The following is a 23005-nucleotide window of genomic DNA, read 5'->3' on the forward strand; positions in this document are numbered from 1 at the left end:
TAATGATCGCCAAAGCTGAATATTACAAACATACCTTATGCATAACCGAGGCTTGTTTTCGAGTCCATATCCTCGAGACAATGCCGCAGGTGTCAAATTAAAAAGGGGGTGTGGTGGATCCTTAGCTTCTTTGTTGACGATCAAGCACGTTGCATTGTCGTGGTGCAAGATACAAAACCTCCACAAGACTACACAGCTGCCAGGTCTAATCACACACACACACGGGAACCATTGATCAGCACACAAGATGACCAGATCGCAATCTACAGCGCGAAAAAAGGTGCCTAAAAAGAGAAAGAAAGTTGCCCCAAAACTTGTCTCGACAAGACCGAATAGAACGCAACCAACTGCTCATGGTTCCAATACCTCACAAGAAGACACTCAACCTCCTGATGACCAATCCATCCCATCTACTTCTACCGACAATGTCAATGTAATTTCACCAACAGCAACTACAAAAACCCGCCCCCTCCAAGCTCTTAGCCAATCTCACAGTGTACCGTTGCCAACACTACCGAGTGAGGGGGCTAGCAACAGCATCCCCACACCACTGCAATTGCCTGAGGCAGAACTGAGTGTGGGCGAACTCTTTACAGACGAACAAACGGAAACGATTGTCAATCAAGGCGAGGGAATTGGTGTTGAACTTTTGGTCCCTCAAACTACATCGCCACTGGATACGACTAAAACCAACAGAACTATTGATAAAGAAGCTAATCGAAAGCCACTCTGTCAAGATGATGTTACCACTAAAGAAAAGGATGGACGATCTACGAGTGTGTCTACAACTGGGGAGGCTACTTCCGTTGAGGGGACTGTTGCGGAGAGGTCAGAGGTCGTTGCTAGTGGAAACACGGAGGTGACGGCTGGTAAAGATGGGACTGGTAGCAAGAAAAAGTCACCCCCAAGGTCGAGATCAAGCAGAAAGGTACTATACGTACATGTACATGGACCTACGTGTACATGGATCTATGTGTACATGGACCTACGTGTACATGGATCTATGTGTACATGGATCTATGTGTACATAGATCTATGTGTACATGGACCTATGTGTACATGGATCTATGTGTACATGGATCTATGTGTACATGGATCTATGTGTACATAGATCTATGTGTACATGGATCTAGTGTACATGGACCTACGTGTACATGGATCTATGTGTACATGGATCTATGTGTACATAGATCTATGTGTACATGGACCTATGTGTACATGGATCTATGTGTACATGGACCTATGTGTACATGGACCTATGTGTACATGGATCTATGTATGTGTGTACATACTGTGTTGATGCCCCCAGGTGTTTGTAGGTCATCTGGTAGATTGTAAGATACTAGGAATAGAAAATTAATTTTTGCTTGATTTTCTAGTTGATGTGTTTAGTTCTGTTGTCCCCCTCCCTCCTTGCAGCGTAGACGGTCTGAGTCACGTGAGCAGGAGTCATGTGAGAAGGAGTCCACTCCTCCCCCAGCTAGGAGGCGGAGACAACCTGTTGCCAAGGAGAGGAAGGCACCGGACAGGTCCACCATGACAATGCAGGAGCTCATCTATTACAACCCAACGGCTAACCCTATGCAGTGAGTGGACGGGAGGGCTGGTTGCATGAGTGGATAACTTGTCTGCTACCTTTGAGTGGCCATAATTTGTCTATAGATAGACTATTTCGTATTTGTAGCTCTTGAGTAGTTATGTGCTAGTTATAACTTTTGATGGCTCCAAACTGACCAACTTTGCTATAATGCCTTGTGTGTATTTTTCCTGTTTCAGTGGCTACCTTTCACTTCACTTACTTTGTAGTCCAGTTTTCAGTATGTAGTTCCTACTTCATAGTGTGATCAGATTAATATGGGCTCTCAAAATTACAGACTGTTTTATGTATGACCTTTAACGCTGCAGAGCTGCTAGAGAGGATAGGGAGAAACGACGAGGCTCCACTGCCACACCCAGCCCGGAGAAGGACACACCCACTCAGCAGTCGGAAACCTGTCAGACCACCAGTCCAACCAATAGCGAGGGTAAAGAGGAGAGGATCGTCCCTCAACTAAGGATTGGGAACGATGGCAACATTATCATTGATGAATCTAGGTATTGTGTGTAGGTGTCTAGTAGTACAAGTTTGCTTGCAGATTTTAGTTTTCCTGTGGACACAACGGTTTGTTGTGCTTGGTTAGGTCTAAAGGTCATTGTGGTGTGCTCTGTCTGTGTGCCTTGTTATAATTGTACTGTGTGCAGTAGATGTTTCATGGTAAATGTGATTCTCTCTGCAGTATGATGATGTCTACCACTCAGACTGCCAGCCCTTACAGGTAAGCAATGTACTTCACCATCTCTATAGTTACTGTCTGAGTCTGAGAGTACCCTATTCGTCTATATCCCCTTACACACACACATACTCACACACACACTCACACACACACTCACACACACACACACACACACACACACACACACACACACACACAGTGAGGCGGTAGAGGAGACGAGTGGTCAGGTGACCTCTGATTCGTTCAGGAAGTGCTACAAGATAACACGATGGTCAAAAGATGGTGAGCAAATTTAAATAATTATTACCTTCTGTCTGAAACCTTACATGCATAATTATAATTATGCAGTTACAAGAAATGTTTTCCTCAACTAAGCCCTTAGCTGTACAGTGTACCATAATCAATTTTATTACTAGAATATTTTGCTGTTTAAAAACCTTTTTGAATGAGCCAAATCAGCAGAAAAGTTGACCCTTTGCTATCTACAGTAACTATTGCGTTCTGGCAAGGATCGTGTGTATTTACATGTACTAGTAGGTTTTGCAGATTTTATTATTGCGAATTGATCAAACTTCGCAAATGTGTGATGCACGCAAAACGTTCTAGTAATACGGTATATATGCTATTCTACTTATATAAATGTGGTAGCTTAAACCGTTTAATGTACTTATCCCCCTCTCTCCCTCCGCTCAGAAACTGGTAAATTCTTCAAGGCACTGAGCCACGTGGGGACTGACTTCACCATGATGACTCTACTAGTGCCCAACAGGTCACGGAAAGAGCTCAAGGTAAGGCCAATACAGTACATGTGTGGTTAGCTCATAGTTATCAGTGCATCTCTGGAACCTTGGTTACTCTTAATTACCTCAGCCAGTGGTACAGAGGATTTCAGGTTGCATGGTTGAACGCTATTGTTAAAAGTTGAAGTGCAGCCAACCATACATAGGCACTAATTGCATTTGCATAGAGTAATTAGGTACGTGGTCATGGTTAGCATGAATAATAATTAACCAACCTGAAATCCTATGTATAGTTTCATTGTGTTTCCATTCTAGTCACAGACGAGACGAGTTAACGACAACATCACATGCTGGACTATGAAATCCGATTAACGTGTAGCAAAAAATGTTGAAATTGCAAGTGTCACCATTTTTGCTTCACTTAATAATAGGACGAGCACGTGATGTTGCCGTGCTTCCTCTACCCTTAGTAACCACTTGCTGGGCTTCTCCATCTTTTACTTTCAGTCAAGCATGCATGTAATTGCACTATAATTAATGCAAAAATTGTTTTCTGGTACATATATTTTGGCTACTTTCAGGGGATGGGTAGGTGTCAACCACCACTGTGCTGTAAGGGTGTGTATGTAACTATAGTTACATGATTGTAAATGTGGTGGTTCATTCATCGTTCTCACCATTCTCGACAGTGGGTGTATAATTATGTGCTAACATTGCCCTGAAGGTGATTGTACATGTAACAGTGCGTGTTGATAATCATTGCACTCTTATAATGACTGTGTTTGTGTTTTTGCAGAACAAGTTTAAGAGGGAGGAGAAGAAGAGTCCGCAGCTCATTGCTCAAGCGTTAAGTAAGTTGTTGAAGGTAACATTGTGTCAAGGAGGTATATATAGCGGCAAAGCAACTCACCTCGATCCCTGTAGCTCTAATGTCAGGGAATGCACAGAGTGTTATGCTGTGTTTGTGCTATACATGTCTCTGTAGGCAGGTCCCTGTTACAGCCTGTTGGTGTATACCTGCATTCCTTATTACAGCCATTGTTGAAGGTTGCCTCTATACTAGGACTATGCAATTTGTATGTGTGTACTGTGTACTGTGTGTGTGTACTGTGTGTACTGTGTGTGTGTGTGTGTACTGTGTGTGTACTGTGTGTGTGTGTGTACTGTGTGTACTGTGTGTGTGTGTGTGTACTGTGTGTACTGTGTGTGTACTGTGTGTGTGTGTGTACTGTGTGTGTACTGTGTGTGTGTGTGTACTGTGTGTGTGTGTGTGTGTACTATAGCTGTGTGTGTGTGTACTGTGTGTGTGTGTGTACTGTGTACTGTGTACTGTGTGTACTATAGCTGTGTGTGTGTGTTCTGTGTGTGTGTGTTCTGTGTGTACTGTGTACTGTGTACTGTGTGTACTATAGCTGTGTGTGTGTGTGTACTGTGTGTACTGTGTGTGTACTGTGTGTACTGTGTGTACTGTGTGTACTGTGTGTACTATAGCTGTGTGTGTGTGTGTGTGTGTGTGTGTGTGTACTGTGTGTGTGTGTGTGTGTGTGTGTGTGTGTGTGTGTGTGTGTGTGTGTGTGTGTGTGTGTGTGTGTGTACTGTGTGTGTGTGTGTGTGTGTGTGTGTGTGTGTGTGTGCGTGCGTGCGTGCGTGTGTACTATAGCTGTGTGTGTGCACGTGTTTTCTTACACTAATTATCACTGCTATATAGTTTGTCATTAATAACTTACCTCTCTCCTCAGCTACCAACTACTAATATGGAGTGTGTGTTTTGATCTGTTGTCTTCTTTGTCCCCACACAGAAAACCAAATCAAGGTGACAAAAGTGGCGTCTTGAGGGAATTAGAAACAGTCTATAGTTACGTCTGTGGAACAGACTATTGATGATTCTTGATTGCTCTTGATTAATTAGTGCACTGCACACGAACTTCTGGCAAGCACCATTAAATTACTTCATTCATTGTCTCCCGTTTCATTCAATGTGATTTTTTTTAATTTAGTCCGATCTCTTTTTAATGGAACCACCAATTCACAATAATTATACATTCAACAATGTTTCTTTCTCATGATGACTAAATAAATAAAATTATGATGAAGTATTAAGTTAAAATTGGTCAACTATAATTATAATTAAAGAAGTTCCACATGTTCCGTCCTTGAGCGCCTATAGGGGCAACCTGCATGATCGACAGCATGAGAAATTAATGCATGCATGATAGGTCATAAGGATGTGGGACAGTAGTGCATGCATGCCTGTATATATATAGGGAGGTCATAGGTACATAACAATCATAGTGCAATAATAATAAATTATGCATGTGTATAATTATGCCCAAACTTATAATAATTATTGTACGTATATACAGGTGGTCAAATGCATGTGTATATAATCATGGTTTATTCTATCATGCAATAAAAGGAGCTGAGGTCACGTATATACATAAGGATAGTGCATGTGTATACATATACCTTGTCCCATGCAAAGAGAGCCTAAAATGGTATATATATTAGGGTGGTGCACATGTACATCTCCAAAAGAAGAGGTCATGCATATAAGGCCGTGCAATGCAAGCATGTGTATGCCTTTAAGTGCTGCATGTGTATGCCTTTAAGTGCTGCATGTGTCACCCAATAGATTGCTAGGACCTCAATAGCTACAGGGTAAACAAGGTTACTATGGAGTCTAGAATACACCATTCTAAGCACAAGGAGACTAGACAACAGACAATTATTTGTCAACAGGTTGTATAAGCTTCAATGTATCAGCCCTGTCTGTTTTAGTGACAGCATGGATACGTTGCCCACCACCAGGCTGCTATAACAATGGCTGCATTATCTGCCTGTGGTGTCTAGCACAGAACAAACAAGTTACATTTGGCCCTATAAAATAATAGAAAAGTAACTCAAAAATCATTGTGGCAACTAGCTATCCATGCACTGAAGAAAGAATTTGTCGAAAATGGCAAGAACGATTTTGTCTCTCTGCCTTCTGCTAACATGTGTAGCAATGACAGTTGCAGTCAAATTCTCAATGGCTCCAATGTCAAAAGTCTACAACAGTAAAGTGACTTATGTGTACCACCATCCCAAAGCAGCACCTCAGAGCTATAGGCAACACATCCCAGAGGGAGTCGAGGAGATTGCACGACCCAAAGCATGCGATTTACATTGCAAACCTTTCTCCATTCTCAATCGACACACATGTGAGTGTGAGCCCTGTCAGAACACCTGTCAATTCGGTCAACAGCGTAACCCCGAGACTTGTCAGTGTGAGTGTCCAGAAAGGGACGCTTGTCGTCCTCCACAGATATTCGATGATGTCATTTGTGCCTGCAGATGCAGAAACATTCAAAAGTGCAGCTCTTCCGGACAATTTTTTGACCTTGATACTTGTACCTGTCTATGCACCCTGGAGTGCAGACCACATCAATTCCTGGATCTATCCCGCTGCGTGTGTATAGACATCCCAACTCAACCCCCCACAAGACCCCCCACAAGACCTCCCACCAGACCTCCCACCAGACCCCCCACCAGACCTCCGACTAGACCCCCCACCAGACCTACCCCCAGACCAACAGCCTCACACCCCCCGGCCCCCACCTGCCCAAAATATGCCGAGCACCGATGCAGCAGTCGCCAAGTGTTCAATCCCTCAACTTGCAAGTGCATGTGCAAAGCCAACTTCAACCCCTGCAATGAGCTACAGATATGGAACGAAGACACTTGTGAATGCGAATGTGACCTGGTATTTCCTGCCGCAGTGCAAGTCGATGACTCAACTGGAACCAGATCTGGATCCAGCAGCACCGGAGGTAGCAGATCTGGAAGCAGCAGCAGCAATTCTGGAAGTAGCAAATCTGGAAGCAGCAAGAGTGGAAGTTCTGGTTCAAAAAAGTCCAAAAGCAAATCACGAAAGCGAGGGAAGAGGTCTCCACGCAAATCCAAGAGCGGTTCCCGTTCTGGTTCCTCCAGCAAGTCATCTGGTTCCTCTAGCAGGTCATCTGGTTCCTCCAGCAGATCATCTGGTTCCTCCAGCAGATCATCTGGAACCAAGTCTGAGACCGAGTTCACATTCCCCAGTGCCACTAGATTCTGTCCAGCAGGGCAGCGCCTTAACAAGAGAACGTGCAGATGCCACCAATGAACAAAGGAATATTAAAATAAAACTGACCGTTACTTAGCTATAATTATTATCAGTGAACATGATACTGTTACCAAACTGACCACACACTACATTTTGTTGTACACCCATTCAATGTTTTTTAAGTGTTTGCCAGATAAAAGACACAAGAATGGGAGGATGAGGTTGGGAGGTTGGGGAGGGTGACCATTGATCTTCGGGAACTGCAAAAGAAATTAGGCTTGTATGCAAACTTTGAACGTGCACACACCCGTACTATTGATAATTTGTCACACCTAATTTTCAGCCCTGCATGTAGAGTGGTTTAATGGACTTGTGGTTGCGTAACACCCACAATACACATGCAGCCTGCCCAGTGCATTCAATGCCAATGACAACACCTACTTAAACTGTGTCATAAAAGCAGTTGACTAGCATACATCCTGTCAATGCATGGCAACTAACGAAATCATATACCACAAACACTGAAAATCATTGAAGCTGATCTACGTATTTTATCGAAAACCAAGACAGTGCAGACAACTATCACTACAGTGAACTGATTTTGGATCAATGAAGAGACTAATTTCACCCGCAGCAGTGTGTTTCACTCTACTACTATTCAGTGCAAAGGTGGGTATAGCTTGAATACTTGTGAACTCTGATTATATATACCGTGTAGACATTGCAAAATAATGAGCATTGACTGTACGTGTACATGTACTATACTATGACTGTGTGCTGTGTACAGTGTGAGATGACTGAATGTCCTTTATGGCTACTATATCTTGCAGCATACAATGAATAGCCAGAGTGCATGCAGCTATAATGCATGACTGTAGGTACACAAACACTATAAGCTGTGTGTACGCTATAGCTATTTACACCTACTTATTATTTGGCAATACGTTTATATTATTTATATAGCAGAATCTAAACAACCACTTACTATATTATCCTTAAAAAGACCAAAGAATTTATATCGTTAAGGGTTAGCCCGGAAACTTAATCAGTAATTACATTTGGATGTTTGCTACAATAAATAATCATTAGTTTTAATTGTTTATTTACCCAACACATAAACAGGTGCTGTCTCAAGAAGTAATATGCACTAGTCAAGACGAAGATGTGTGTACTGATATGGGAACGATATTGGACGAGGAAACATGTAACTGCACATGTGACGAAACACTGTGTCCCAGTCCACAAATCCCCGATGTCGATAACATGTGCACGTGTGAATGCCCTGGGCCTATATCGCCATGCACAGTCCCTCAACAGTTCAACACCAGCGCATGTGAGTGTGAGTGCCCAAACGAACCCCTCAACTGCGTCTTTCCTCAAAGTTACAATGATGTCACTTGCCAGTGCGAATGTCCTTCAATGCCACCAGTATGCACACCACCTCGGATGTTCAGTGATGTAACATGTGGCTGTGTCTGTCCCGAACCAATCGAGCAATGCACAGGTGGAAACCTCTTTAATCAAAACATATGTGAATGTGCTTGTCCGATAAATCCATCCACTTGTGATGTTCCTCAAACTTTAAACGATACGGACTGTGAGTGCAGGTGTCCAACAGTTGAGGCATGCGTGGGCGGGAACATGTTCGATCCTAACACCTGTGCGTGTGAATGCTCTATAACGACTTGTATGGCACCACTGATTGTTGATACTACTCCCTGTGCGTGCGTATGTCCAAATATTGTTTGCACTGGATTGACTACGTTTGAGCCCTCTACTTGTGAATGTGTCTGCCCCCTCACCTCTTCCTCCTGTATGGCCCCATTCATTTTAAACGAGCCCACTTGTGAATGTGTCTGCCCCCTCACCTCTTCCTCGTGTACGGCATCATTTGTTTTCAATGGACCCACTTGTGAATGTGTCTGCCCCCTCACCTCTTCCTCGTGTACGGCACCGTTCGTTTTCAATGGACCCACTTGTGAATGTGTCTGCCCCCTCACCTCTTCCTCGTGTACAGCACCATTCATTTTCAATGGACCCACTTGTGAATGTGTCTGTCCCCTAAGCTCTTCCTCGTGTACGGCACCATTCATTTTCAATGGACCCACTTGTGAATGTGTCTGCCCCCTAAGCTCTTCCTCGTGTACGGCACCATTCATTTTCAATGGACCCACTTGTGAATGTGTCTGCCCCCTAACCTCTTCCTCGTGTACGGCACCATTCATTTTCAATGAGCCCACTTGTCAATGTGTGTGCCCGAATACCAATTGTCCAGGTCTGAGCATCTTCAATTCAGATACATGTCAGTGTATGTGTCCCCCAACCACTTGCTCATCACCACAGATCTTAAATTCAAGCAGTTGTGGTTGCGAGTGCCCGGAAGTTATTGGTTGCTCACCAAACATGATGTTCGACTCCGCCTCATGTAGTTGTGAATGTACGACATTTCCTGCATGTCCAGCTCCTTTTGAGGTTATTGATTGCACCTGTACTTGTCCGAATACTGCTAACTGCCTGCAAACACAAATTTTTAGCCCGACAACATGCGAATGCGAGTGTCCCAACACCTGTTCAGGGAACCAGGTACAGGATTCGGAAACCTGTCAGTGTTCATGTCCCGATACCAACTGCCCAAACAATCAAGTCCTCTCTGAAGACTGCACAGAATGTGTGTGTTCGGCCTCGGCCAGAATGACGTGTAATGACTACCAAGAATTCGACGAAGAAACATGCGAGTGTGAATGCTCCTTCACTGAGTTTCCCCCGGCTTGTGTCTGCGATGAGGAAACGAGTGGAACAACAAGAAGAACAAAAACCACTCGATCAGGTTCTAGTTCCAGTACAAAAAGAAGGTCTTTACGTCGTACCAAAAAGAAAGGAAAAGGCAAATCTAGAAAGAGCTCAACAACCTGCAGTTGCGATGATAGCAGCGAAACAACTACTAAGAAATCAAGGCGATCAAAACGAATAATTAATGACATCTCGAAACGGTCTCCCCACAGCCACTCCCGTAGCAGCAGCAGCAGTAGCAGCAGCAGCGGTAGCAGCAGCAGTAGCAGCAGTAGCAGCAGCAGCAGCAGCAGCAGCAGCAGCAGCAGTAGCAGCAGTAGCAGTAGCAGCAGCAGTAGCAGTACTGATAACTCGATGGTTCCAGCTGCGATCAATGGCCCAATCTGCTCGGGCCAAGAGGTCTTTGATTTCACCCAATGCAATTGTGTAGCTGCGTAAAGAACAAAACAAAACCCACTCCACTAGAAAGAAAACAATTTTAAAGACTGATGCATAGTGGTAGATACCCCTTGTATGAAATATTATTTCAATTTATTATCATTGTAAATATACATGTATATTCCTGTGGTATATTATTATACTCTCTCACACTGATCTCATTATTGAATAATAGGGAGGAAATAAGTATAGCTAGTGAATGGCGGACAAACGTTAATTGGGCACGGACCCATATAGGGTAGCCAAAATATCATAGACACAACACAATAGACATGCACCTCATTCCATTCATCCATCGGAGACATGTACACCCTTCTAGAAATACACACCAATTAAAATTGAATTTGGTCCAGCCCATGTTGCAAGGTGCACGCCTAACAAGAGAGCAACTTGGCACAACAGTTCCATATTTGACTACTTCAATATACAGTCTGGCCAAAAACATTTATACAGTTTATTGCTGCTCTATGTACGGGATGCTAATTAGATTAATCAAGCAGAGCACGCAATACAATACAGTGTTTAAATTATGGGTGCTACACACTCTAGTCTGCCAAGCCTATGTGTCTCAAATTCTTTGAAATGTAGTGAGAATTCGGATCAAAGGTGGGCGTAGCTGAACAATATGTTGGACATAGTTTTCACATGCATTCTTAAACAAATTGAATTTAGATTGTACGTACATCTCAAGCCTCTCTATTCAGTGTATGATGTATGGTGACAAATGATTTTGTGGCCCAGTGCCATGGTGTAATGTTTCCAAACAATAGTTGTGAAGTATCAAAACATTTAATTATACAGCGATACCACCCAATGTACCAGACAGTATATTTTTTGAATTTATATATATATTGTAGCCTGGCTAGCTGTTAGCCTCAGTTCTCAAAAAGTGAAAGTTTTAGCAAAGAGAAAATCAGCTAAGGGCAAATATTTATATATACTGCCTGCAGTGACTAGACGGCCACGAGTTGATACCAGCTGCTAGTCATGAAGACAACAACAATCACCGTGCTATTGACAGCACTAGCCACAACCTTGCTCATACAAAAGGTACGACACACAATAGATAATTATATTGTTAATCTGTATGACTATGATTGAATGTGGGTTTACTGACACTGAGGCACCTAGCCATAGCTATATTACTGTGCTAATCAATCACTACAATAAGCATCGGCTGTGTGTATACATGTTATACAATAACAATAACATGCTGTATTTAGTGTGTAACTGCAACATCTATATTTGTAGGTACAGCTACAGCCGATTAATTGCGGACCTGGTATCGACGCAGACTCTTGCAATGCTATCCAGATATTCAACAACCAATTGTGCACTTGCGTCTGTCGATCTGTAGTACTGCCCTCAGGAAATGAATGCATCGCTGACAGCCGCATGATATTCAATAATAACACCTGTCAATGCGAATGTGCTAACAGTATGACATGCCTCCCTCCTATGATTTTGAACAGACAGTGCGAGTGTACATGTCCTAACTTGTTGTGCGAGGAATTCGGAATGATACAAAACCCAGACACGTGTGGTTGCGAGTGCCCACCTGCCGACTGTTCCGGAAATATGGTACAGGATCCAGACTCGTGTCAGTGTGTGTGTGAGAAAGTCACCTGCCCTCCCGGTCAAATTCAGAACCCCCAAAATTGTGAATGCAGATGTCCGAAAACTCCATGTTACAATCCGGTACAAGTTAGGGACCCAACGAACTGCATATGTAGATGCCCTAGCGATACAACATGCCAAGGTGGAGAAATATTGAACCCTGTGACTTGTGCATGTGTTTGTTTGGCAGCTGCTATCGGAGACACTCATTGCCAAAACTCCCAAACTTTTAACCATGACACGTGCTCTTGTGGTTGTCCCTCTTGCTCGAATCCAAAACATAGTTACCTCAATCCCGGCACCTTTAATCAAGACATGTGCGCTTGTGGTTGCCCTTCTTGTTCTAATCCAAGACATAGTCTCTTAAATCCCAGCAGCTGTAGCTGTGGGTGCCAAGACAACCGTTGTCAGGGAAGACGCTGGTTGGATCGCAACAGCTGTCAATGTCACTGCTTCAATTGCCCAGCCAATAAGAGAGCGAGAGAATCAGACTGTGCTTGTGAATGCAAGAATAGAAAGAAGTGCAACAGATTCCAACGCTTCAACAAATTCACTTGCCGATGTGATTGCATCGCTAAGCAACAATTTCCCATGCTGGTAGTGGAGACTTCAGAGACTAATGATTGCTCTAAAAAAAGAGGGAGACGCGGAAAAAAAAGGAGAGGGAAGAAATGCAATAGAGAGAGGAGTGGAGAAACTGACGATTCAAGTAGTTCAACCACAACGAGCAAGAAACGAAAAAGTAGGTCTCGAAGAAGAAGTTCAAAGAAGAACAGACATAGATCAAGATCACGAAATGACAAAAGCGTTTGTTTGAGAGGACAACGTTTTGACTTTGGAGTGTGTGACTGTGTGTAATTACGTTAGTAGCTTTATAGCTATAAATAATTTATGCACATTCAATTTTATCCTTGCTCAAATTTATTTGAAAAGCTCTTTGCAATTAATGTGTTGGGTCATGATAAACACTACCAGCATGCATGCAAGATAACTGTTAATTTATGCAACTATTATTCTAAACGTATGCTCGATCACTAAGTATGTCAAGGAAGCGAGCTACTCAACTCACAGACAACACACACTATACACATGTACTGACTCAGGTAAATAACAATACATTGTCAAATCTTGGCATAGCACACCCACTGAAGTACATCAACCACAGACTATACACACATTAAACACTAGACATCACATCCTGAGCCTTTATTGCAATTTTGCAGCAACTTGGCTCACCACCTTGAGTTGATCAAACTGAGACAAAATAGACATTAGCATTATGTTTTTGTTTGTGACAAAGAGACCCAACCTTGTTCTTTGGGACTTACACGCGCCACACAATACTACACAAACAATAAGAAATAGCTAGGATAAACATAATATTATTGTCAGAGCATTTGTGGGTGGACACACAAAGCAATAGACAAAGTTGAAAAACAACACCACAACCATTCTGTCTTCATTCACTTTTAGCCACTATATACGGGGATGTCAATGCATGATGTATTTAAATAGGACAGTGGGTCAGTTACTCCAAAAGGCGCAACTTGCATTGTTTCTGCTGTACAAGGCACAGGCATGCATTCTCTAAAGATTATTGGGGCAGTTCTCACTGTCTTGTTCCTGGCTCTGGTAAGTAGCACACTCTATATATACACCTCAGAATTACAATCATGTTTTATAATTATTGTTCACACGTACACACACACACACACACATAATTATATACAGATGGCTGAAGCCACCTATAGGAACAACAACTGCTATCATGAAAACTGCCACAGTGGAGCTAAGTTCAACTGGCAAACATGTTCTTGTGAGGGTGCAGCTAAACCAGTCAAACCAAAGCAAGCTTCCAGCTTCAAATTCTCCATGCAGCCGATCAGCCATAACTATAATAGCGCAACATACAACGGACCCAATTTGAAACTGCTCCAACCAGTCAAGCCATTCCAACCAATCAAGCCATTCCAATTACCAGCAAAACCGTCCTGTACTCGGCAAGCGTGTGCCCCCGGGCAATATTTTGACTACTCCATATGTCAGTGCAGGTGTCTACAGAACACAGCCTGCCCTGGAGCACTGCAGTTCAGCCAACAGAACTGCCGCTGCGAGTGTCCCTTCAGTGACTTCATCAACGACCTGAGCTGTGGTCCTGGCCAGTTTTTCAACACCTTTCGTTGCAGATGTGAGTTCCTTCCTACTCCCCCACCACCACCCCCGACACCCGAAACACCTAACTGTCCAAGAATCATCGCTTGCTCCTTCCCCCAATCCTTCGATACCAACACATGTCGTTGTGTATGCCCAAGAGGCGCTGCCGAGAGTTGTACCAGGGCACAATTCTTCAATCCAAATACTTGTGATTGTGAGTGTTCCTCAAGTGACCGTCAGTGCAACGAGCTGCAAGAACAAAACCCATTGACATGTGAGTGCGAATGTGTAGCAGTTCTTCCTTTGCCAATTGAGATTGAAGACGACGATGACTCCACCCCTGGTACAAGGTCAACTGGAACTGGAACGAGGTCAACTGGAACGAGGTCAAGTGGAACAAGGAGCACTGGTACACGTAGTACGAGACGTAGTACAAGGAGGAGCAGTTCCAGCCGATCGAGGAGGGAGGTGGAGTTGGAGGTGAACGACCTCCTAGTGAGAGAGAAGAGACGTAAGAGCAAGAAGAGCAAGAGCAAGAGCGGCAGTCGCAGCGGTACAGGGACAGGGTCACGGAGCAGCGGATCACGGAGCAGCGGATCACGATCCAGTGGAGGTACAGCCTCGCGTACCACGATCCTTTTCAACCCAGGCCCAGCTGAAAGATGTCCTGCCGGACAGACATTGAACACACGCACATGCAGATGCTTTTAAGGGGAGAAGATAAAATGAGAGTGCAAGTAATCAGAGGACAATATTAATACTGTAAAACAATTTATAGAAGAACAGCTCGAAAATTATATCAAGATTGTTGTGTGTTGCTATGGGAAACACAATATTACACTGATAATGAGAACTGTATATATAGCTGACTTACGCTATAGCATCTGACCTTTAAAAGTTGATTGTTACCACAATAGCTCAGTTTTAAAAAAATGCCATGGAAATGCTTGACTGATTTTCAAGATTATATAATTATACTATACCTACCTCTCTCTGAAGCGAGATCGCTCCAGTTCAATGTAGTGGGAGCATGGTCGAGGATCGAAGGGGTTCAGAATGTGATTGTATCCGTAGTAATAACCCCAACACAAATTGACCTGTGTACCTGGGAGAGAGAGTGTGTGGAAGCACAAGTGATAAATGCGTCCTAATCATAAAGTAAAAATGAAGAAGGTATTGTTGATTCACTGAAAATTGGATCCATACTAATGCAAGGAATAGTTATACCAAGAAGCACCCATACTATATCTGGTTACTGAAATGATAGGTGGGCGTTACCTGATCTTCACACATACGCAAGAGTAAATTGTATTCAAATTCAAAATTTAATTTTTATACCGTATTACTAGAATAATTTTGCGGGTGAAAAACCTTTGCGAATGAGCCAAATCAGCAGAAATGTTGACCCTTTACGATCTAACTATTGCGTTCTGGCAAAGATCGTGTGTATTTACCAATAGTTTTGCGGATTTTATTGTTACGAATATTATTAATCAACCATTGCAAAATTCGCAAATGTTTGATGTTCGCAAAACATTCTAGTAATACGATACATGCAGGATCGAACTCATGACAATAATTATATAACCCTCCCTAAATCCCTAACCATGCACAAAGCCGTAGATTGAGTCACACCTATCCTACCCCAATTTAGATCCACCTTATCTACCTTATAATCAGGTTCGACGATTCTTTCCCCTGCCATAACTTGAATTTCGTGGATCCAATATAAAATTTTTAATGATTTTCTAGAAAAAAGTATCATCAAAAATCATATTTGAGATATAAAAGTATTTGCTAATTATTTTGTCGATACCATGATGTAATCTCATAAATCAGCCGCCCTTCCATGGAGAGTCACTAGCTATAAATGCGTCCTACTGTATACAACGCATATACACTTCTTTCATTTTTTATTTCCTTTAATTTTGTCAATCCTGTCAATCCTGTCAATCCTTGATCTGATTTAGTCTCGCACCAGCCCCGATTATAATTGCTATCGACCTAGCGTTCAAATAGAAAACATTCGGGGCTGGTGCGCGAGACTAGATCTAATTGGTCAGGTTGGATTCTGACCTGGCCAAAAAAGTTCAGACTTAAGTGCTCAGACAGACTCTCCTCCTATGGAAGGGCGGCTGATTCATGAGACTGACCATGATGGTCCTATAGTCTCACGCACCAGCCCTGAATGTTTTCTATTTGAACGCTAGGTCGATAACATGTGGGTCTGGTGAACTTCCTATCAGTGAGTTGTGTTGACACACCGAAGATTTCTTGGCGTGCTAACCCCGCTGCGGTCAATTGGAGGAAAAAAGAAGGAAAAAAGTTGTGCAAAATTAAACAGCCTCTTGTTGCGCAAATTGCTACAATTTCCAGCTAGATGCAACTAGCTTATTTATGGTGTAAGACTGTCTCAGAAGATTACAGAAGTTCCATGGGTAGTTGCACAGAAGCAAGAGCTGAGTTGTAGATATTTAGCTTCAAGGATGTCTCCTACTATAATACATCTATACGGTATTACCTGAAACAGCAATCCATATATTCAAGTGGCAGTACTGAAATTGATTTGTATCTTTTGCTCTGAGAACTAAATTATGTTGCCATTGAGAACCGGTCGCGAGTATTAATTTCTGCTATTTCTGAAATTTGTACTTGCAGATAATTAGAAAATGAACAATAAATCACATTAAAACATTTGAGAGTATCCCCCCAACTTGAGCAGAATTTACTGATACCAGTAAACTGCGCTAAACACTAAAATCGCAGACAAATCTATACATGTGGAAATAAGTACATCAAGCAACACAGCCATCATGCAGACCACTAGCTACAGATTATTGGAACTGTAGAGTGGGCATGCGGTAGACAAAACGGACTCCATTTACGCAACGTGTTTTTAAGTTTTTAAGGAGTGTGTATAGAGAGGGGGCGGGGTACGTAGAGAAGGACATTAAAGCGTTGACATTGACTTTGATATTTAGCTTGCTTAGACTGAGTAATGGCAATTGAATTTCAAAATTTCAAGCTAGGTAACAATTAATAATATTTCTTACAATAATTATAATTATGTTGTAGATTTTGAGTAAATGCCCCAGGTAATACTTTCCTAAGAAACGATCTACACTTTTGACTTTATAGCACCAGTATAAGTGGATATGGGGAACCTCACCCCAAAAAATTCAAAGACTTGTGGCATAATTATTTTGGGTTTCTTAACTGAATAGCTGCGGTTATGATTTTATACGTAGTACCGCCCACCGCGGAACCAAAATCTAATTAATTTTAAATTACTTTCAAATACAAATTTTACACGAAATTTTAAGCAAATTTTTGATTGCTAACCTATGGTGATTGGACTAGGTATGGCTTCTGTTGACCTTCGAGAGAAGCCTTGCAAAGATGTGGAGCTCAGGAAGGTTGTAACTTATATACCAAAATAATATATAAGAGTAGAGTAATGTGCGGTTGACGCAAATATGCGTCATCCGCGGTTACCAGCTTATTCCGTAATGACGCAAATTTGCGTCAACCGCGGGGAATCGGTTAAAGGGTGTGATTAAGCAATTTTAAAAGCATAACATTTCTCGAAGAATCAATTCTAAGCGTATGCAGGGATACAACAGTGCATGCATGAGAGCTAGTGCAAGGACATGAAGAGCCTATAGCAATCGTTCTCACCCTAACTGCACTTGCAGTGGTAAGTCTATAATCACTAGGCGTAGCTGTCAATTTCCTCCTTTGTATATAGGTGGCTCAAGCTATACTGTGTACTGTCGTCCAAGAACATGCTCTAGTGCGGGATATTATACTTCAACTACGATACTACAGCCTTGATTCAAGGCCGATTAAATCTTGAATCGAGGCTACTACGATATACATGCGCCAGTGACACCTGTCGAATCACCACCTGCCCAACTGGACAACGCTTTAATACAGAGAGAGTGCGAATGCGAGTGCCGGGGAGAGCAAATCTGCCCTCCACGATATGTGTACAACCAGACACTCTGCACATTCATGTGTGTGCTCACAAAACCAACGCTGTCCACCTGGACTGCTCTATTATTGTGTGTACATAATGACCCCTTATAAAATATATCTCGGTCAGCTTTAATTTTTAATATTAACTTCATATCACCCATTATCAGTACTGTACTTATACTGTATGGTTCATTTTTTGTGTTTGTTTCCTCCACACAGATTGAAGACACACTACTACTAGCTGACCATACTTGTCAGAAGATAGACACTCTGTTGATTCAGAAGCATTCCAGAGATCACTTTATAAACTCACAGTTGCTAGGCAGCACCATCAAGCAGCCAGGGAAATCTTACTGCTGAACATATCAATTATTCCACAGTATAATATTCAATTTGATAATTAGTAACGTCGTGTGATTGTTCAGTTCATTTTTATGTCATATTTATACTTAGTCTAACACATCATGTTAGCAGCTTATAACATAAGGTTTTGCTAAGATCTAGAAACATGTGTTCCAGGCGATACTACTAGTTGACACTTCTATTGTCCATGGACATCGTACACGGGGGACCGCTCAGCCTCCGACACCACCATATCTAAACACACGTAAAAAAGCAGTGTGGCCAGTACCGCTTACTAATAGGTATATATATAAGGTACTACTTTTGAGGGTAGCATAATAGGGTACTGCTTTGTAGGGCAGTATTATAAAGTGGAGGCACGAGCGACTGGAATAACATATTTGTTGATTTCAGAGCATTGGCATATAAGTACATGTATGTATTCTTGGATGGATGCACGAACCAGTGGAATATAACAAACATGCAAGTTTAGACTTTAGAGCATCAGTGGAAGCACGAGTGACTGGATTCTAACAAACAAGTTTAGACTTTAGAACATCGGTAATAGGTGGAGGCACGAGCCACTGGAATATAACAAACAAGTTTAGACTTCAGAGCATCAGTACAAGTGGATACACAAGCCATGCAATTGCCAAACGCATCAGTACAAGTGGATGCACGAGCCAGTGGACCTCACCCCAGCTTAATGATTAAACTGATAACAAACAAATTAAATACTTGTAGCCTTGCACACATATTAAAGGTCTTTCAAACCCTTAAAATATGATTGTTATCAGACAACAAAGGATCATTCAGTTATCAGTACATGCAGTATAAAAAGGGCGATCAACGTCGTGCAATTTACAGACAGGTTTTCTGTAGAAGAGGACACAGCAGGCCAAATCAAATCAAAACTGACGAAACCATCAGTAAGAGTGCAAGGACATGAGGAGCCTAGCAATCGTTCTTATACTAACTGCACTTGCAGTGGTAAGTCCAATACAATAATAAACAAATCAAGCCTTAATTTCCTTCTTCCTTTGTAGGTGGCTCAAGCTACTGTGCAGTGTCGTCCAAGAACATGCTCCAGGGGATATTACTTCAACTACGATACATGCGCCTGTGATACCTGTCGAATCACCACCTGCCCAACCGGACAGCGCTTCAATGCAGAGAAGTGCAAGTGTGAGTGCATCTACCGCCAATGCTCAGATGGGAAGACTTTTGATGAGCAATCCTGCGACTGCAAATGTCCTCATCAACTTTACTGTGCCAGGCCGAGAGAGTTCAACTCAGACAGTTGCCAATGTGAGTGCCGAGGAGACCAAACCTGCAAAGCTCCGTTTGAATACAACCAGAAACTCTGTCGATGTGTGTGCCCACAAAAACAATACTGTCCACCTGGTAAAATGTTCAGCTACAAAAAATGTGGGTGTCTTTGCTTTTTTCAGAGAGATTGCCCTAAGCCCCAAGAGTTCAATTCCGAGACCTGCCAATGTAAATGCCCAGCAATTAAGTTATGCCCGACTCCAAAACAGTTCAGTAGCAAAAGCTGCGATTGCGAGTGCCCGGACAACTATAAAGTGTGTCTTCACTCGGCACAAAGGTACAATCCGAATTTGTGTCGATGTGAATGTCCCGTGGTTCGAAGGTGTCCACCTGGACAAAAATTCAACAACAAAACATGCCAATGTGAATGTCCAACACCAAAGCCTAAATGTACCGCAGAGCAAGTGTTTGAACCTGTCTCCTGTCAATGCAAATGCTTAAACAGACCTAAAAAATGCCCCGATCCTCAGCTATTCGATGAAGAGTTTTGTCGCTGCAAATGTCCCAAATATCAGAATTGTCCTGGACGTCAAGTATTTAATGGTCAGACTTGCGAATGTGAATGTCCAATACCAAAGCCTAAATACAGTGCGGTACAAATATTTAATTCCATCTCCTGTCAGTGGGAATGTCCTCACAAGATATGCTCTTATCCTCAGGTTTTCGATGCAAAATATTGTCGCTGCAAATGCCCTAAAAATCAGACTTGTCCCAGAGGACAAGTGTTTAATGGTCAGACTTGCCAGTGTGAATGTCCAAAGCCAAAGCCGACATGCACCAAAGCTCAAGTATACGATGAAGAGTGCTGTGCTTGCAAATGCCCTTACAAACCACCACAGTGTCCGTATGGGCAGATATTTCATCTTGATACGTGTAAATGCAGCTGTCCTGAGATTCTTAAATGCCCTAGAGGACAGGAATTTGATTACACTTCCTGCAAATGCCGATGTCCCAAACCCATTTCAAAGTGTTATCCTAATCAAAGGTTCAATTACGTCTCTTGTGAGTGCGAGTGCCCAAAAGTACACAGTCCATACACAAACCAAACGTTCAATGACACGATTTGCGAATGGAGGTGTCCTAAAGAACTGACATGCCCGAAAGGACAACAATTTAACGCTCAGAAATGTGTCTGTGAGTGTCCTTACCCGTACCCAACATGTACATCAAATCAAGAATTCAATTATGGGAATTGTAAATGCGAGTGTCCTAAGAAACCAACAAAATGTCCCTACTCTGCTCAGATATACGACTATGAATATTGTAAATGTGTCTGTCCTGTCATAAAGAAATGCCCGGGAAACCAGCACTTCAACCGAGAGACGTGCGAGTGTGAGTGTCCATATTCTAGACCATCCTGTACCAAAGCTCAAGTCTTCAACGAGATATCGTGTCGGTGTGAGTGCCCTTATATTCCTGAGAAGTGTCCATACTCAACTCAAGTATTCAATGGTAAGACGTGTAGCTGTGTATGCCCATACAGTGAAGAAAGATGCTATGGAGGCCAAGTTTTCAAGAATGATGCATGCGCCTGCGCTTGTCCAAAAAAGCTAAACTGTACATCCCCTCAGAAGTTCAACGAATACTCATGCCAATGTGAGTGCCCAGATCGACCAAAGTACTGCCCAAGTGGCAAAACCTTTAACGAGACTAGTTGTAAATGCGAATGCCTAAGTACTCTAAAATGCAAAGGATACACCGTTCTTAACGAAGACACTTGTGAATGCTACTGCCCCATCCAGACATGCCCTCAAGGCCAGTACTTTGATAGCAATACTTGCAGCTGTGTGTGTATCTACAAACCATCCTGCCCCAGATATAAAGTGTTCAATACAAAAACGTGTGAGTGTGATTGTGCTTGGGTTGAGACTTGTCGATCTCCACGATACTTCAGCCATGACACATGTGCTTGCGAATGCCCTGCCAAGAAAGACTGCCCTGCCAACCAAAAGTTTGATCCATACAAGTGTACATGCAAATGTATCAAGAGCCCCTATTGCGCAGCAAATTTTGTTTTCGACAACCAGCAATGCGACTGCGTCTGCAACCGTCAATGCACTCCACCTTTAACCCTCGACAAAACTAACTGCAACTGTGTGTGCGACAGAGAGTGTGGTCCTGGGATGAAGCTAACCAGTGGCTGTGAATGTGTGCCTCTAACCTGCAGCAATGCTCGGACATACAATGAATGCTATGCAGCTAGATGCGACCATAACCCCAACAAATCTTGCACGTAAGTCAGAACATAGATTAATCTCTTCAATTATAATTATGGTTAGAACTAGGGTAATAAAATTAATATAGACAGCCATAATTATTATTGCATGCATGGAGCATGTACATATTTAAGTACCAAAGTTTATTGTGTAGCTCATCCATTAAAATAGTGGGGGCAAATATGTATCATTAGAGGGGATACTCAGAAGGGCACTATATAGAATGTCAGACGATCATAAGATGTAACAGTTATTGTGTGTATAACTATATGGAGCTACAGCCAGGCTGCTTTGTCTATATGAGTGTCAATAATGCAGATGCTGTTTATAATAACACCAAACATCACAAAAAAATAGCTAGCTAGACTATTGTACACAGCTGGCTCATGCACATGCACCAATGCAATGCATAATCACATGATTTACTTGTACAAGCTCGAGGGTGAATTGACTGTATATATAATATTATATACATATCAGTGTAGGATATCATACAGCTGCATGTTTCCACCGATGACTATATATTCCATGCATGCATGCCACTTAAAGTTGTTTCCCCCCTCCCCAGATACACTCGTAACAACTTGTGCCTCTGTCCCTGCTGTCTCACGAAGTCCGACCCTCGTTACAGTGCATGGTGCCTTCACTGGTCGAGATACGGAAGATCACAATGTACTTACAGGCAGAATGCTGACTTCTGCAAGTGGGGCTGCTAAGTCAGCACTCAACTACCATAGCAATCAACGAACAAATACTGCAGTAGAATGTGTACGTATAATTATGTAGCTGCTTAAAAATCATTAACGAGGACTGTACAAATAATTATTCTTGTTAGAATTTGTATATGAATACTATAATGTGCATACTATATAATAGTGTGTATTAATACGATAGTATAATTATAATTATGAGAAACTTCTCTGCCAAGCCATGCAGGTCTGAGCGATCAGGAATTATACATGCAGCTATACTTATCAATTGATAATTAAAGTACATATAGGAACCGTAGCAGGGACAGGGACACAGAGCAACGAGTCACGATCCACT

At 42.4% G+C, this 23005-nt stretch overlaps 5 protein-coding genes across 6 annotated transcripts; all 5 read left to right on the top strand.

Annotated features, from left to right (window-relative positions):
- Positions 1–108: 108 nt before the first annotated feature.
- LOC135333324 (transcription factor TFIIIB component B'' homolog) lies at positions 109–5063 on the top strand. 2 transcript variants are annotated; one of them, XM_064528292.1, is made up of 8 exons: positions 109–928; positions 1420–1586; positions 1906–2094; positions 2277–2315; positions 2473–2555; positions 2967–3061; positions 3810–3864; positions 4813–5063. In XM_064528292.1, the coding sequence occupies exons 1-8, from the start codon at positions 248–250 to the stop codon at positions 4845–4847; spliced, it is 1344 nt and encodes a 447-aa protein (XP_064384362.1). In that variant the 5' UTR covers positions 109–247; the 3' UTR covers positions 4848–5063. The 2 variants fall into 2 exon arrangements, with proteins under 2 accessions (XP_064384362.1, XP_064384361.1); XM_064528291.1 differs by having other exon boundaries at positions 3810–5063.
- An 845-nt stretch (positions 5064–5908) lies between these two features.
- Positions 5909–10474, top strand: LOC135333086 (balbiani ring protein 3-like). The gene is made up of 2 exons (XM_064528014.1): positions 5909–7151; positions 8217–10474. Exons 1-2 carry the CDS (start codon positions 5970–5972, stop codon positions 10320–10322), a joined length of 3288 nt encoding a protein of 1095 aa, XP_064384084.1. The 5' UTR covers positions 5909–5969; the 3' UTR covers positions 10323–10474.
- A 602-nt stretch (positions 10475–11076) lies between these two features.
- LOC135333543 (balbiani ring protein 3-like) lies at positions 11077–12886 on the top strand. Its single transcript, XM_064528510.1, has 2 exons — positions 11077–11372; positions 11574–12886. The coding sequence occupies exons 1-2, from the start codon at positions 11310–11312 to the stop codon at positions 12795–12797; spliced, it is 1287 nt and encodes a 428-aa protein (XP_064384580.1). The 5' UTR covers positions 11077–11309; the 3' UTR covers positions 12798–12886.
- A 540-nt stretch (positions 12887–13426) lies between these two features.
- LOC135333329 (balbiani ring protein 3-like) lies at positions 13427–15044 on the top strand. The gene is made up of 2 exons (XM_064528299.1): positions 13427–13571; positions 13671–15044. Exons 1-2 carry the CDS (start codon positions 13518–13520, stop codon positions 14802–14804), a joined length of 1188 nt encoding a protein of 395 aa, XP_064384369.1. The 5' UTR covers positions 13427–13517; the 3' UTR covers positions 14805–15044.
- A 4239-nt stretch (positions 15045–19283) lies between these two features.
- LOC135333278 (balbiani ring protein 3-like) lies at positions 19284–22820 on the top strand. The gene is made up of 3 exons (XM_064528207.1): positions 19284–19403; positions 19460–21975; positions 22527–22820. Exons 1-3 carry the CDS (start codon positions 19359–19361, stop codon positions 22672–22674), a joined length of 2709 nt encoding a protein of 902 aa, XP_064384277.1. The 5' UTR covers positions 19284–19358; the 3' UTR covers positions 22675–22820.
- Positions 22821–23005: the final 185 nt, after the last annotated feature.

This window comes from Halichondria panicea, chromosome 3 (genome assembly GCF_963675165.1).
Source record: "Halichondria panicea chromosome 3, odHalPani1.1, whole genome shotgun sequence".
Lineage (NCBI taxonomy): Eukaryota > Metazoa > Porifera > Demospongiae > Suberitida > Halichondriidae > Halichondria > Halichondria panicea.